This window comes from Phycodurus eques, chromosome 1 (assembly GCF_024500275.1).
Source record: "Phycodurus eques isolate BA_2022a chromosome 1, UOR_Pequ_1.1, whole genome shotgun sequence".
Classification (NCBI taxonomy): domain Eukaryota; kingdom Metazoa; phylum Chordata; class Actinopteri; order Syngnathiformes; family Syngnathidae; genus Phycodurus; species Phycodurus eques.
In genome coordinates, this window is record NC_084525.1 from 36,178,161 (window position 1) to 36,193,731 (window position 15,571).

Sequence of the window (15,571 nt, forward strand, 5' to 3'; positions counted from 1 at the left end):
TTTCATGCGTCTGCTTTTTCCACAATAACATTTCTCTTTGTCCAGATGAAATCATGCGATCAGATTGTAGCTCCTTGTCCAGCCTCCCGTTGGAGGACGGTGAGCTTGGCAACACATCTTTCTGAAGTATCCTGCAGGAATGCCATGTTCAGATCATGATTTCGTGCTGTCCTATTTTTGTATTCAGATGACTCGGATAGCGCTAGTCAGCGGCCACGGTCACGGTCAGTGCAAGACTCCCCTCAGTTCAGTCCATTACGCTCACTGGGAGCAGAATACGATGTGGAGAGGCAAACATCTCCAAAGGAAAATAACCATAACAAAAGGTGCGGTTTGGTCTAATCTGCTGACCTGATTTTGGAAATCAGATTTTTGACATTTATTGCTTGTTGTGTTTGAGGCCTCCTTCTGTTGCACACATACAGTGGCTGAAATAAATATTTAACACGTCTCCATTTTTCTCACTAAATATATTTCCAAAGGTGCTATTGACATGAAAATTTCACCAGATGTTGAGAACAACCCAAGTAATCCATACATACAAAGAAAGAAGAACAAATAAACTCCGAAATTAAGTTGTGTGTCATAATGTGAAATGACACAGGGAAAAAGTATTGAACACGCCAAGTCGTATTTATTTAACAATTTGTACAAAAGCCAATGTTTGCAATGAAAGACGACTCTTGTATGGTTGTGGGTTGGGTTGTGCCCAACATCTGGAGGCAATTTCATGTCAATTAGCACCTTTGGAAATATATTTAGTGAGAAAAATGGTGACGTGTTAAATACTTATTTCAGCTGCTGTATCATTCCTGCCTTTCCTTTTAATCATCACCCTCAATGTCACAACCTTTTAGATTAGCTTTTGAAGGCCAAGAGGCTTCCCTCTACTACCACAAACCAAGAGAGGTCTCCTCCACCCACAGTAGCCCTTATAAAACCCTCCCCAGACCTCCCAGAGACCCCCGCAGCATGCCTCCCACACCAGTTATGACCCGCAATGCCTACAGCAGCAGCCAGCTCAGGTTTGGTCCTGGCTCCTGACATCGTTATCCCTCACTGTACTGTTAATTTAATTTGTTATTCAAATCCTTTGTTAATTTCCAATTATAGCAATTACAGTACAAGTAATAAGTGTAACGTGGCAAGCTGTGTCGTCTTTCCAGGTGCGAAGGCTTGCCTCATGGCTTCAGGGCTCGCAGTGGAAGTTTGGAGTCACAGCCCCAGTTGAGAAAGGACGAAGACCCAGAGAAGCCAGTTTTCACCTTGTCACCAGCCCACCGCAGCAACAGCACAGAGATGTTGGGGGATTGCTCTTCCTACACCAGTCAGTCCAGTCTGGACTTCTGCGGGCCTGCCAGTTCCCAATACAGTACCTTAGATTCCCGAACCTCCACCATGCATCGTCTCCACCGCAATGTGGAAGTGTATGGAAATACAGGGAGCATGCCCAACCTGGTGCAGCACCATTCAGGGTGTAGTTACGCCTGTGAGACCTCAGCACACTATGCACCCAGTGCCTACTACGTATCCGGCTGTCCATGTCCAGACATGGAGCCTTACGCTAATGGTTCCTATGTGTATGAGAGTGACGTAGAAGGCCACTACAACGTCAACCCCTCGTATCAAATGAACGGCTATCACGGACATGACAGATTCAGGCATTACGGCTCTGACCGAGCTGACGGCCTTTCCCAGAATCCCTACGCGACGGTGAGGCCGCCACGGAGCAGGGAGGGACCCAGAAATGAACTTTTGGCAAAGAACATGCAGAAGGCTATGGTAGCAGAACATCTGAGAGGGTGGTACCATCGGAACCGTGTCCCCAGAGAAGGAGAGCGAGCGGGATATGACTTTGACTGTGGCTCTCAGCTCAGCCTAGGCTACCAGACCATGCCGGCGGCATTCAGCCATTCCAGCAGGACAACCTCTTTCTCATCAGGTCAGATGATGTCCTAGGTCAATGCAGATTGAGTCCATGAAACAAAAAGGCTTTTTTTTTTTTTTAAAGTAAACATTTATTTATGTATCACGCCACCTCTCCCCTAATTGTCATTGTAATTGTGGCTTTTCCAGAAATTACTTTCACCAAGCTTGTGATGGCAAGTGACAGTATTGTCATATAGTCAGCGAAAGTAGATGCGGATTTAGTTTTGTACTGGAGATGCAACAATTAATTAATCGAAAACTAATTGATTGTCAAATTAATCAGCAACTACTTTCTTAATTGATGAATCGCTTAGAGCATTGGTCACTCTAAAATTGTCCAAATCTTCTTATTTCAGTCTGTCAGGAGTAAATATTCTCTGATTTCAGTAGTCCTTCATGAAAGCAGACTGATTATCTTTTGTGTTTAATGAATATAAAACATTTACAAACATCTGCCTTTACTTTGGAAAACAATGATCAGCCTTTCCCCCTATTTTCTGACATGTTACATATCAAACCAGTAACTGAATCATAATCAATTTATGGAAAAAATAACAGTCAGTGTAATCAATTACAAAAATAATCATTACTTGCAGCCGTAGTATTAATAACCTGTTATTGACAAGGAGTTGAACCTGAAGCAGCCTCAGAGGTGTGTAGAAGTAATTTTCAATTTTAAAATGGTTGGTGAGTACATCACTCCCTCTTGTGTGACATTACCTAACTGTTATTTGGTTTTGTTTAATCATAAAACAATACCAAATAATCAACAATAATTGGTTAACAAAGAGTAATTGGAAAATAATGTTTTTGCAATGAAATTTAATGCAAAATAAATGTTTATCCAATTATTCAATTCAACTAAGGAAAAATTGATATTCAATTCTAAAGCTATTCAATATTGACAGCCCTATTTTGGACTCTGATATTGGGGCAAAATTTGTACCTGTGACAGCGCTTCACATTCTATTTCAAGATTGGTTGTGTTGATGGACCTCATCCATCCATCCATCCATCCATTTTCCGAGCCGCTTATCCTCACTAGGGTCGCGGGCGTGCTGGAGCCTATCCCAGCTATCATCGGGCAGGAGGCGGGGTACACCCTGAACTGGTTGCCAGCCAATCTTGATGGAAGTCATTCTTATTTTATTTAGTTTTTCTCTCTTAATAAATGTCTAGCACGGTTATTAGTATTACTATTACATTTCTTTTCCATCTATGTACTGTAGTTATTTAAAAAAAAAAAAAAAAAAACATACAATCAAACTGGTTTCAAAGTTATATAACAATTAAAAGTGCTCTTGTTTTGGGTTAACTTGCAGTGTCCTCAGTGGAGAGCGCAGGGAACTGGCGCAACCAGCTGGCAGTTGGCCTGACTGACTACGACACACCCAACATACCTCAGTACTCTCAACACGCAGTTCCTTCGTCGCCATATAATCGCAGCCCCACACACAACAGGTGAGGGTTTTCTTTTGGAGCTTTTCACTCGATTGAGGGAGTAATGTTACATCAGAAAAAACAATGGCGACGTAAGAAAGCCTTAAATGCTTGAAGAGAGCTTAAAATTCATACAGCATTATGTATTTTTGGTCTTTACTACATAAATGACTTGATACTCTGTTCAGCTTCTTTTGACCACCAGCCCTTCTGTCCTTGTATCTCAATGTTAGGTCCAAACAGAATAATTTAAATCATTCTTCTCCTTCAAGGGTCTTTGCGCACATTTGAATGGAGATCTCCTCTACAAATCTCTTTTAGGAAAAATTGACTAATTCTATATTTGATATAGAATACAATGAAATCTTTGCCTCTTCTTTCCTCCCTTCTTCAGTTTTTGACTTATGAATAATGCTCATGTGCGCAGATGTTCTCCAGAAAACAGAGTATTGGGCTCTGACACAAAGCCAAATAAATGTGAGTCAGTTGAGGTGGTTGGCGCTGAGACATCAGACAACCATTCTAGCACTTAAGGGTGAGACCAAGCAGGTGGCCTTATGTCGTGTTGCCACTTCTGTCCATTTCCCCATCTTCATCAGTGTGCTCATGTAACGAAACCATCAACCTTTTTGTGTTGTGGGTGGATTTTTTTTCCTCCTCAGGGGAGTCTTTTTGTAGGTCACATTATTTGGATTCATGTATCCATTTTATGGCACTTTTTATGAAAAAAGAAAAGAAAGAAAACTAGGTTGGCTACATGAATAACAATACACTATGATGTTATAAATCGTACAAACATGATTTGTGATGAATTACACTTCACAGTTGTAACAAAAGTCAAAGTATGTAATTAGTAGACATAGCAACGTGATTGAACTGAACTGATAGAAATTGTTTTCCTTGTCACGCCACATGTTTGCATGGTCACTTGTTGCCAGGCCTCGTCCATGCCACACACGCCCACAGGCTGTTTGAAAAGGGATCTCGGGGCTGACACAGCCATGTACCTGTACAGACAGACACACACTAAGGAAGATACTCAAAAACATCCCAGTTTCAATTATACTGTACATACAGTATGAATTTCACCATTGATTCTCTACTTTGTAATTAAATATAAAACACACAGAGAAAGAGAAGAGAAAAAAAACCCAGCCCTGATAGCTTGATCTGACGGGCCATTGTTCTCCAGCTATACCTGCTAGAAACCCTTTTCAGTATTTGGCTGATCTACAGTCCAAATAAAAATAGATGCCTAATCTTGGTAGCACCTTCATGTTGGGTCAGATTCACATTAAGAACATTTCTTGCAAAGGTGCTTTTTTTTGGTCACCATGGAGTTGCAGAGCTACAATATGACCATTTCACTCCATTATGCCATGCTTTTATCATCACTCTGTAGAGTTTCTTTATTTTCATTCCTTGGGTCATACATCAAGATCAGTCTCAAATAATTGATTTAGTGACGAGCCGACTGATTTCGGTGTCTTCTTTCAGATTTTACCTGGGCAACAGCTACACGAGCATCCAGTGATGACTACCAAACAACATTTTTGGAACACAAAAAAAAGCCATGGCCAGCAAGCGCATGAAGAGGATGACAATTAAACACAGGCTTTCCATTCTATGACTAACCTCTGAACCCAGGGTGCCTTCGATCGGGTGGATTGTAGAGGCAAGACTTTGTCTCGAAATTTCAAAATGTTGCACAACCCCGCTGGCTTGTACTTGAGGTATAAAAGAAACAATTTGTTTGCATTGAATCTAACATAAACATGAACTAGCTGCTGTCTTATGCTGAACAGCAGGTTAAAAAAAAAAATCACCTGTTCCATAAAATCAGTCTTAATTGGATGATTCAGACTGTGAATGTCACACTTAATGTGATCGTTCATAAGAGCAGACCATGTACAAGTAGAAGAATTTCCTTCCTTCCATTCTTTAAACCTGGAATCTGAATGTATTGTCAATAATGTTAATAGTTAGTCTTTTGTCAGTTAGTGCTGTGATGTGATTGAACGTGCATGTGGAGAAAGTCTGTTTTGATAAGAACTTTGATAAGAACCAGACCACTGCCATAAAAAACAAATTTGTTTTCTCACACATTTGTACAGCCTGTGCATAGTTCTGAGTATCTTGTGATGTGTCATGATGAAATATTTTCCACTGCGAAGAAGGATTAATAAATAATTGTGCAACTCAAAAATGGCTGCCGTCACTTCATGTACTGCTGTTGCTTAACACTTAGTTCAGTTTCCCTTCTTAGGTAAGTCGATATTTACAATTGACGATGGAAACGATAGCATTTTTTGAAAAATAATTGCAGCATTAAACTGCTTTTAATTATGGTCTGAAAAGCCTGATGGAAGATGGAATGAATTAGCACATAAATGTTGTGCTACTGTTGCAGCTTGATCACACTTGAGAAAATAGTCCGCCTGCTGCTGTCAATCTTGCCGTTTACATTTGCCTGAAGCAACTGTCATCCCAAAAGCCCTGCGAGGAAGGGCTGAAAAAAGACTGATAGCATGCCTTTCGCCCCCTACTTGTCTTGCTGTAAATATCTCCCGTGCACTTCACAGTGTTTAATTTTAGACTCCCCATGAGGCAGGAGCAAAGCAACTCCAGCTGAAGTCAGAAGCTTGCCAGTTTGCTCTGCCCCGTGTCAGTGTTCTGACAAACATTTAGCATCCTTTGACAGAATTTGAGTTGAGAACCCAAACATGTCAAACAGAGAAAATGAGGATCTCAATGAAGAGGACATTGATGAGGATGAACTCCTTGCTACGCTTTCACCTGAGGAGCTTAAGGAGCTCCAGAGTGAAATGGATATTATGATCGCTCCAGATGATAGTGTTCCAGTTGGACAGAGGCAGAAGGACCAGACAGAAAAGCCTCCGACTGGAACGTTTGACCACAGATCCCTGGTCGGCTACCTCTACTGGGAGAAGGAATCCAAGCGTATGCTTGAGGAAGAAAGAGTGCCTGCTACTCTGCTACCCAGTGAGGTAAGAGACCACCAGACTGTGTGCCAAATATTTCAAATAATTTGAGTTCAAACATAATAATAGAGCTTGGGAAGATACTTGTAACAATGTTGGTCCCCTTGGTTATCTTCATCAGAGAACATTGAGGCAGGAGGCTGAAGACAAAGAAAAAGTCAACACTGTGGAAGATGGGCATGATGAAGTACATGAAGTGATTGAGCAAGTAATTGAGAACAAGGACAAAGATGATACAAGAGAAGGGGAAATAACTGAAGAACTAATTGAGGAAATTGTCGATGGGGTAAAAGAGAGCAATGAAACAGACAAAGAGATCCACGAGAAAGACAAAGAGCTTAATCCAATTACACATGAAAATACTGAGACGCAATCTGATAGCACAGAAACGGAAAATGCAGGGCACCAAGACGGAACAACAGAAGTGAAAGAGGAAAGTAAAATTACAGACACTTTGCCTCCTCTAGACTTACCGGATGATGCCAAGAAAAGTGAGCCCAATGACAAACTCCAGGAGAAAGAGGAGAAAAAAATCAATAAATTAAAAATCCCCAAGCTGGCACTCAATAATATCAAAATGACATCTCGACCTTCAGGAAATGAGACAAATTTGGAGTCGACACTTGACAAGATCCGCAACAACAACTTTTCCGTCACTGAGGTAAACCTCAACAACATAGAGAACATTCCCAAAGAGATGCTCCTGGACTATGTCAATGCCTTGAAGAAGAACAAACACGTGAAAACATTTAGCATCGCAAACACGGGTGTGGATGAAAACATCGCATTCAACCTGGCCAACATGTTACGTGAGAATCGCAGCATCACAACGCTGAACATAGAGTCCAACTTCATTACAGGAAAAGGAATTGTTGCCATCATTCGATGCCTACAATTCAATGAGACCCTCACTGAGCTGCGATTTCACAACCAAAGACACATGCTGGGTCACTATGCCGAGATGGAGATCTCACGCCTGCTCAAGGCCAACAACACTCTCCTGAAAATGGGATACCATTTTGAACAGCCAGGGCCAAGGATGGTGGTGACCAATCTGTTAACCAGGAATCTGGACCAGCAGAGGCAACTAAGAAAGGAAGAGCAAAAGCAGCAGCAGCTGAAGGAGCAGAGGGAGGTGATGCAGATGTACGAGAGCAGTCTAAACCTACCTCCAGGTTTACTTGAGATGCTGGGGTACATACCGCCCCTGGAACTCCTGCAGAAACATGGCCTTGTCACACCCCCAAAAGAACTGAAAAAGATACCCCCAAAAGAAGAACAGGTAGAAAACGAAGAACCAGCAGAGCCCCCAAGGCAGATCAAACACAACAGAATTCCCAGACAACCCGGTGCTGAGCCCCAGAACTCAATGAGGGACGTCCGGCTGAAGAAAACTCCTAAGAAACGCGACCCTTTTTTGGAGTTGGACCGCAGGGATGCCAGTCGAAAAGAGAGAGCTGGTTTCCAACTGAGGAAGACTCCCAAAGTGAAGGAGTCAGTCACACAGGGCACAGCGGATGAAAGAGCAAACCTGAAGGATGTGATAAAGACTTTGAAGCCGGTCCCTCGCAGGCGAGTGCCACCTAAGGTTGATCCCACACCTCGTGACGAGCTCCTAAATGAGATCAAGAAGAGTAGCGTGGCCTATCTTAAATCTGTGAGTATTATTGTTGTGATAAATCCAGATCAGACATTTAATAATTAGATTAAGTCAGGATTGACTGGTGGCGCTCATTTTACTCAAACATCATCAACATAGTCTATCTCAGTTAAGAAGGGGGTCCCAACAGCAAATATGTCCTTGTAGTAAGATCTGGTTTGGTAAAATCCAACACTTTACATTCAAGCCTTACACTTGATATAATCTTCTGCAAGATACACAGTGGACACAGGCACCAAGTTAGAGATGCTTAATAAAAGCCACCATGATATAAACTAGCTTAAGAAACCCCTTTTAGCCATGGTGCAAGTGACATCCGACAGATGCCTCTTTGAATGTATACATCCATTATCGTATGCTGTTTGGGGTCGGAGGGAAGTGGAGTCAATCCCAGCAGTCACAAGACACCTTCATTGAATGCCACGTAAACGTTTGAAACAAATGGACTCCTTTCCTTGCAGGTGCCGCTCCCTAAAGCCCTGGAATCAAGTGAAACGAGTCTCATCTGAGGCAGTGACTTATCGTAATGTGTTTGACACGTACTATATTTTGGAAATGAACTGTACAGTGAGAAAGAACCACGTTCACACACATAGCGGCTGGCTGTTTTCCACCACAATCTTTCACAAAAGCCAATAATATGCAGAATGCTTTTTAGATCAAAATGCAACAAAGCTCTCATTCACACCTGGAAAAAAAAGAGCAAATGTACATTTATTCAGCGGGAAGCTCAACTGTTTTATGCTTATTTCCACACATTGTGCTAAGAAGGCTTATATTTACTGAATGCTGAATTATTTGTGGTTTGCATTTGCCAATTTATAAACAACCTCACAGACCCAACTACTGCATACATTCATAAAGTGATAAGAAAAACAATGCATCATTAATTGGTTTATACAGCCATGTTTAATATTTGGCTCTGTGATCACACCATCACGGTTGCTGAATGGAAAAATGTGACATGTATGATTGAGGACAACATAACATTGCACCCATCCACTCCACCTCTCTGAACGGCCTTCATGCACAAACTGTGCAGTCAAGGTGCAAATAAGAAAAGCTTCAGGGAAGATTTTCCAACATGTCAGCAGTATAAAAGGAACATTTTGCTTTATTAAATATGCATCATGAGTTGCCAATCCAGTGCTGATAAAGATATTTCAGTTAAATGAATAATTGTATGCATCCTACAACCACTGTGTTCATGACCTATTAGAAATAACACACGCAAACAGCAAACATATACGTACGATAGTAGAATAAAGCTGAAAGAGCCGTTCCTTTTCAATTGCATAGCAGCGATCAGAGGAGATACACTCAGGCTCATCTATGCTTTCAGCACATGGTCACACTCTCTGAAAAATTGTTCTATTTATAATCAGGATTACGAGTGAGAACACATGTACACCAGACGCACATTTGTGTTGGATCCTTAAGTGACAAGATGGAATAAATCAATCTGGGTTTTGTACTGATGGGTAAGAAATAAAAAACTAGCAATGATTTTAACAAGGTAGAACAATTAAATCTAGGATAAAAAATACCCAGTTTGCGACCTTAAGAAGTGCAATATTAGCAAGGGGATGTGTATTTGTAAAACTTTTGACTTGGGAATACTGAAACCTTTGCTGCTGCCATTTGTCTTTCAACTGTGACTATTGAAAGCTGTACACATGTTAAGGAGTGTGTTCATCTATCTGTACTAAAAAACCAAAAGGGCAGACCGGAGGGCCACAAGTACAAATGTGATTCTACTCATTGCATGCGTGATGATGGAGCGGACATCCCTTTCCTACAACCTTACTGCTTTAATTTGCTTTCGATAAAATCCTGAATTTTGTTCACTCTCTCCTCCTGCTGATCCAAGAGATCCATGATGATGCCCATAGGAGTCTTCTTCATTCCAACACCTTCCATCTTGTTCTCCAGTCTGTTCTTCATGTTGCGCAGTCTCAGGGAGGCATGGATGAGGATTACTAAACGGCAATAGCGGGAAATAATCTTTTTTTCAAAACTTAAAAACTGAAGTATATTCAAATATTGATATTAGTTGCTGGAAATAAAAAGTGACAGAGAGAGACACACACACACACACATGCAGGTGTTATTCTATGAGGTGGATCGCGAAGCCATGACATCAGTCAGTAAATGCGGCTGTGTGCACATCAAGAAACCATAGCGATCTGTAAACATGGGGCAGTGAGCAGGCCGCCTGGGACGTGATCAGACTGCCTGCAGCGACGTGTTAAAACTCAAATGTTCGCTTTAACGATCAAATGTAGGAAGAGAACAGAGGGAAAACCTAACCTGGCCATCTTTCATAAGAGAATACCATTCTGTTCTAATTGAGCAGTGAGTCAGAATGGTTTGGAAACTTGTTCAGCTGCTGCAAAACCTCAGTTATGATTCCCTGTGTGAGTCAGAGAGACCTTCGATGAGAAACACGAGTATGCCAGTGTTGGCCAACTAAACAAACCCAAAAAAATAAATAAATAAATAAAAAAGAAAATGCTTTTTGTTGAAATTTAGGCAAACGTTTAGTCCAAAGAGATTTGGTTGAGGATGTACAAGTATTGTCTCCACATACTTAAAGCAGCAGTAAATACTACCGTATTTTCATGACCATAAGGCGCACTTAAAAGTCTTAAATTTTCTCCAAAATGGACAGGGCGCCTTATAATGCGGCGCGCCTTATGTGTGCACCGGGTTCCAAAATCTGTAAATGTTGTTGTGTGACTTTGATGAGCGCTCCGCTTGACTGACTGGGAGCATTCCTGCCTACACGCTGCTTATATAAAGGAAAGGTGGACGTGACTGAGGACAGCATGCGGACGTTAATGGGGGAAGGGTGCGCGTGAATGAGGACGCTAAAGGCACGCCTCCAGTAGGTATATGGCGCCGGTATGTGCATTGTGCAAAACAACATCGGTTTGGCTAAGGACCCTCGAAAATGGCACCTACGAAGAGACACGCTTACGGATTGTGGATGCCTGGGCTAAGGTATATGCTTTGACTGTTGTCCGAGTTTTCGCGAAAGTCGGCATCATTGCTGAACAGCCCCCCGGCAAGGAGACTGACTCCGACAATGACGAGAGAGAACCCGGCATGTTTGATGGAGAACTTGCCCAGCTGTTCATTTCAGATAGAGAAGATGAGGACTTTGATGGATTTGTGGATGAGGATTGATAAAAAAAAATTACGCGAGTACATTGTTAAATACTTCAATAAAGTACAAGCGAACTCAGTTTTGCTCCCGCTGCCTTTTTAAAAACACACACACAGACACACACACACACACACACACACACACACACACAGAGTAACCGAGATATTATTTCTGCCTATATTACAAACAAGTCAATTATTTTCTTAGTAGCCAATAGAAGGAGGCAAATGTGAGTGACGTGGCGAGAGGTTAAAGATGTCAATCCATTGAAACATGTCAGCATTTTAAAAGAATCATTGTCTGACTATTTTAGTGGGGAGCAAAGTTTGTAAATATGGCACACAGAAGGACCAACGCTTGTGCCAACACAACACAAGAGGTATCCTGGCTGGTCCATCAATACAATAAATGATTCAATAAGTTACTCTGGAATAGGCTCCAGTGCCCCCACGACCCTAGTCAGGATAAGCGGTACGGAAAATTGAAGACTGGATGGATGGGGTTACTATGGCAATGAGAGACACTTTAAAAAAACACATTCAATAAATGTCTCTGTGTACCACCAACAATTTTTCAATTTGTTGCATTTACTAAACTACAACCCAAACTCCAATGAAGTTGGGACGTTGTGTTAAACATAAATAAAAACAGAATACAGTGATTTGCAAATCATGTTCGACCAATATTTAATTGAATACACTACAAAGACAATATATTTAATGTTCAAACTGATAAACTTTATTATTTTTAGCAAATAATCATTAACTTAGAATTTTATGGGTGCAACACGTTCCAAAAAAGCTGGGACAGGGTCATGTTTACCACTGGGTTACATCACCTTTTCTTTTAACAATATTCAATAAATGTTTGGGAACTGAGGACACCAACTGTTGAAGCTTCCATCAACAAGGGTTGTGGGAGTGCTGCAGTGTGTATGTATCCCAGCTATCATCGGGCAGGAGGCGGGCTACAACTGGAACTGGTTGCCAGCCAATCGCAGAATTGTTGAAGCTTTGTAGGTGGAATTCTTTCCTATTCTTGCTTGATGTACAGCTTCAGCTGTTCAACAGTCCGAGGTCTCCATTGTCGTATTTTACTCTTCATAATGTGCCACATATTTTCAATGGGAAACAGGTTTGGACTGCAGGCAGGCCAGTCTAGTACCCGTACTCTTTTACTACGAAGCCGCGCTGTTGTAACACGTACAGAATGTGGTTTGGCATTGTCTTGTTGAAATATAGGCTCGGGCGTACATGAAAAAGACGTTGCTTGGATGGCAGCATATGTTTCTCCAAAACCTGTATATACCTTTCAGCATTAATAGTGCCTTCACAGACGTGCAAGTTATCCATGACATTGGCACTAACACAGGCCCATACCATCACAGATGCTGGCTTTTGAACTTTGGGTCCATAACAGTCCGGATGGTTCTTTTCCTCTTTGGCCCGGAGGACACGACGTCGTCCACAATTTCACAATTTCCAAAAACAATTTGAAATGTGGACTCGTCGGACCACAGAGCACTTTTCCACTTTGCATTGGTCCATCTTAAGATGAGTTTGGGACCAAAGAAGCGGGCGATGTTGTTGATAAATGGCTTTTGCTTTGCATCGTAAAGTTTCAAGTTGCACTTACGGATGTAGCGCCGAACTGTATTTACGGACACTGGTTTTCTGAAGTGTTCCTGACCCCACGTGGGGATATCCTTTACATATTGATGTTGGTTTTTGATGCAGTGCCGCCTGAGGGATCGAAGGTCACGGGCATTCAATGTTGGCTTTCGGCCTTGCCGCTTACATGCAGTGATTTTTCCAGATTCTCTGAACCTTTTGATGATATTATGGACCATAGATGATGAAATCCCTAAATTCCTTGCAATTGTACATTGAGGAACATTGTCCTTAAACTGTTTGACTATTTTCTCACGCGCTTGTTCACAAAGAGGTAAACCTCACCCCATCTTTGCTTGTGAATGACTGAGGAGTTCAGGGAAGATCCTTTTATACCCAAACATGACACCCATCTGTTCCCAACTAGCCTGTTCACCTGTGGGATGTTCCAAACAGGTGTTTGATGAGCATTCCTCAACTTTCTCAGTCTTTTTTGCCACCTACCCCAGCTTTTTTGGAACGTGTTGCAGCCATATAATTCTAAGTTAATGATTATTTGCTAAAAACAATAACATTTATCAGTTTGAACATTAAATACCTTGTCTTTGTAGTGTATTCAATTAAATATAGGTTGAACATGATTTGCAAATCATTATATTCGGTTTTTATTTATGTTTAACACAACGTCCCAACTCCATTGGAATTGGGGTTGTAAAATGTGTCTAGTTTCACAAACCTAACAAATAGAGTTTCTGTGTTTCCAAATGTGCCATTTTGGGGAAGTTAAACTCAACACCAATCATTTAGCCTGCTATTGCACATCCTTGGACAAAATAGAAGTGTGACATTTTTCCAGGCCAAAGTAAGAGAAGAAAAGAAAAGGTCAAGTGTGTTGAAGAGCTTCAGGGTACATTTGGGGGTAAATATTGAAGAATACAGTCACATTACTGAAATAAATCTAATCTATTGAGGCACAGGGCTGAGAATAAACAGCAGAGAACAAGCATGGAATCCAATTAAGTTTGAGTAGTGTTGAAAATAAATATACCATTGAGCTACTATATGCAATGTGCAAAAAGGAAAATGTGTTGACATCAAGACTTACACAACAGGGGGAAAGTGATGCCAAAGATGAAAACCATGACACCACCGCACAGGGACAGCAGGAAGTAACTGGTGACCATGACACCGATGACGAACAGTGTCGGGTTCTTCCTCTTGAAGTTCTTGATGATGGCTTGATTCTCCCCGGCCCACACGGAACCCATGAATACCAAAGTCACAACTGTTCCTCCCAGAAACATGCCAAGTGGGTTCAGGAACCTGCAAAACAGACTGACAGCATTTTAGCCATTTAGAGCAGTATTTGTAAACAATGTGCTGGTGGTCAATAACGCAGAGATGGTTCAGTGCTGCAAGCGGAAATGAATAATCATGTCAGCATTCTAAGGAATAGTCAGTCAGTTTTTGGCAGTAAAGAAAAGAGGACTGCTGTTAGTAAATACCTGGAGTCACTCTCTTTAAAAACCAAAGACCAAGTCCGAAACCTTATCCTGAGTGAAGGCTTGCATGCTCCAAGCAGACCAGGAGACGCTCATCCATGCTTTTATCTCAAGTAGACTTGACTATTGTAATGGTCTTCTGACTGGACTACCACAAAAGTGCATTAAACAGCTGCAGCTCATTCAGAATGCCGCAGCTCGGGTTCTGACCAGAACAAAGAGGTCAGAACATATTTCTCCAATTCTCAAGTCTCTAGACTGGCTCCCAGTCAGTTTTAGAATAGATTTTAAAGTTCTGCTACTGGTCTATAAATCACTAAATGGTTTAGGTTCTTAATACATGAAAGAAATGCTAATGAAATATAAAGCCAGTAGGGCTCTGAGATCTAAGGCCAGGTTAATAATTCTTCTATATTCTCATGCTTTTTTGAGCATTTTGTTTTGCTTTTAATCATGTAAAGCACGTTGAGTTACATTGTGTCTCTCGGAATAACCACTGAGGTCATAATGGGCGTGGGTTTAAAAAAAAAAAAACATGCATACAAATTAAACTAGCCACGCAAGCTAGCCTGTCATAGCTGCTACTGACCCAACGATGAGGAAGACCACCACGGCCGCGGCGAAGTAGTTCGTCTGGTAATACATTAAATTGCTGATCATTCTGTTGTTCCACCTTGCCACATCTCCGAACTCTGGTTTGCCGAAGCGCTCCGTTCCGGGGTAGAAATCATCCCACGTTCTGAGCGGTGCAAGCTCCATTTTGGCTGTCATGACGTCAACGTGAAGTCGGGAAACGCACAACACGCATTTCAGAAACCAGAAACTGCTGGGCTGCTGGTTGTGTGTGACAAATCAGCTGATCACTCCCGCAATACCACAGATATGAATTGAAATTTAAAAAAAAAACGTGCCTACGAGACGACCACGTTGGTGGGGGCAATGTTCCTTTCAAATGCAATGCATTTACATTGAAAATAAATAAGAACTTTCTAATTTATCGACTGTTTTTCATGAGGTTTACCTTTTTTTTGTCAACATCAAATAATGTGATATTAATACAGAACATTTGAAAAGAGCCCAAAAAATAACCTTAACTATGAAAGATTATTTCCAGTTCCCTTGTTAAGATTATACGGCGGTGTAGGAAACCATATTCAGAAAAATGGGCATGGATCCCTATTTTGGTTTTCGTGTTGACCACACACATTAAATGAGTTGACACTTTGCCCCCAGCAGCTGAGCGTCGCCGTCGGTACGCA

The 15,571-nt window shown here is 41.5% G+C and overlaps 3 protein-coding genes across 4 annotated transcripts in view; 2 read left to right on the forward strand and 1 right to left on the reverse strand.

Annotated features, from left to right (window-relative positions):
- The window catches only part of LOC133409844 (FERM domain-containing protein 4B-like), a 21,988-nt gene extending 16,418 nt beyond the window's left edge, over positions 1–5,570 (forward strand). Inside the window, 6 exon segments of the mRNA XM_061690373.1 lie at positions 46–99; positions 188–326; positions 858–1,025; positions 1,167–1,942; positions 3,252–3,390; positions 4,867–5,570. Of these exon segments, the coding sequence (XP_061546357.1) occupies positions 46–99; positions 188–326; positions 858–1,025; positions 1,167–1,942; positions 3,252–3,390; positions 4,867–4,903 (1,313 nt within the window). The 3' untranslated portion in view covers positions 4,904–5,570.
- On the reverse strand, positions 2,202–15,168 carry arl6ip5b (ADP-ribosylation factor-like 6 interacting protein 5b). Of its 2 annotated transcripts, none has more exons than XM_061690404.1 (3): positions 14,902–15,168; positions 13,916–14,133; positions 2,202–4,376 (listed from the first exon to the last, which is right to left on the reverse strand). In XM_061690404.1, exons 1-3 carry the CDS (start codon positions 15,081–15,083, stop codon positions 4,294–4,296), a joined length of 483 nt encoding a protein of 160 aa, XP_061546388.1. In that variant the 5' UTR covers positions 15,084–15,168; the 3' UTR covers positions 2,202–4,293. The 2 variants fall into 2 exon arrangements, with proteins under 2 accessions (XP_061546388.1, XP_061546379.1); XM_061690395.1 differs by lacking the exon at positions 2,202–4,376 and adding an exon at positions 8,922–10,010 and having other exon boundaries at positions 14,902–15,165.
- lmod3 (leiomodin 3 (fetal)) lies at positions 5,933–10,734 on the forward strand. The gene is made up of 3 exons (XM_061690385.1): positions 5,933–6,377; positions 6,493–8,028; positions 8,493–10,734. Exons 1-3 carry the CDS (start codon positions 6,093–6,095, stop codon positions 8,538–8,540), a joined length of 1,869 nt encoding a protein of 622 aa, XP_061546369.1. The 5' UTR covers positions 5,933–6,092; the 3' UTR covers positions 8,541–10,734.
- Positions 15,169–15,571: the final 403 nt, after the last annotated feature.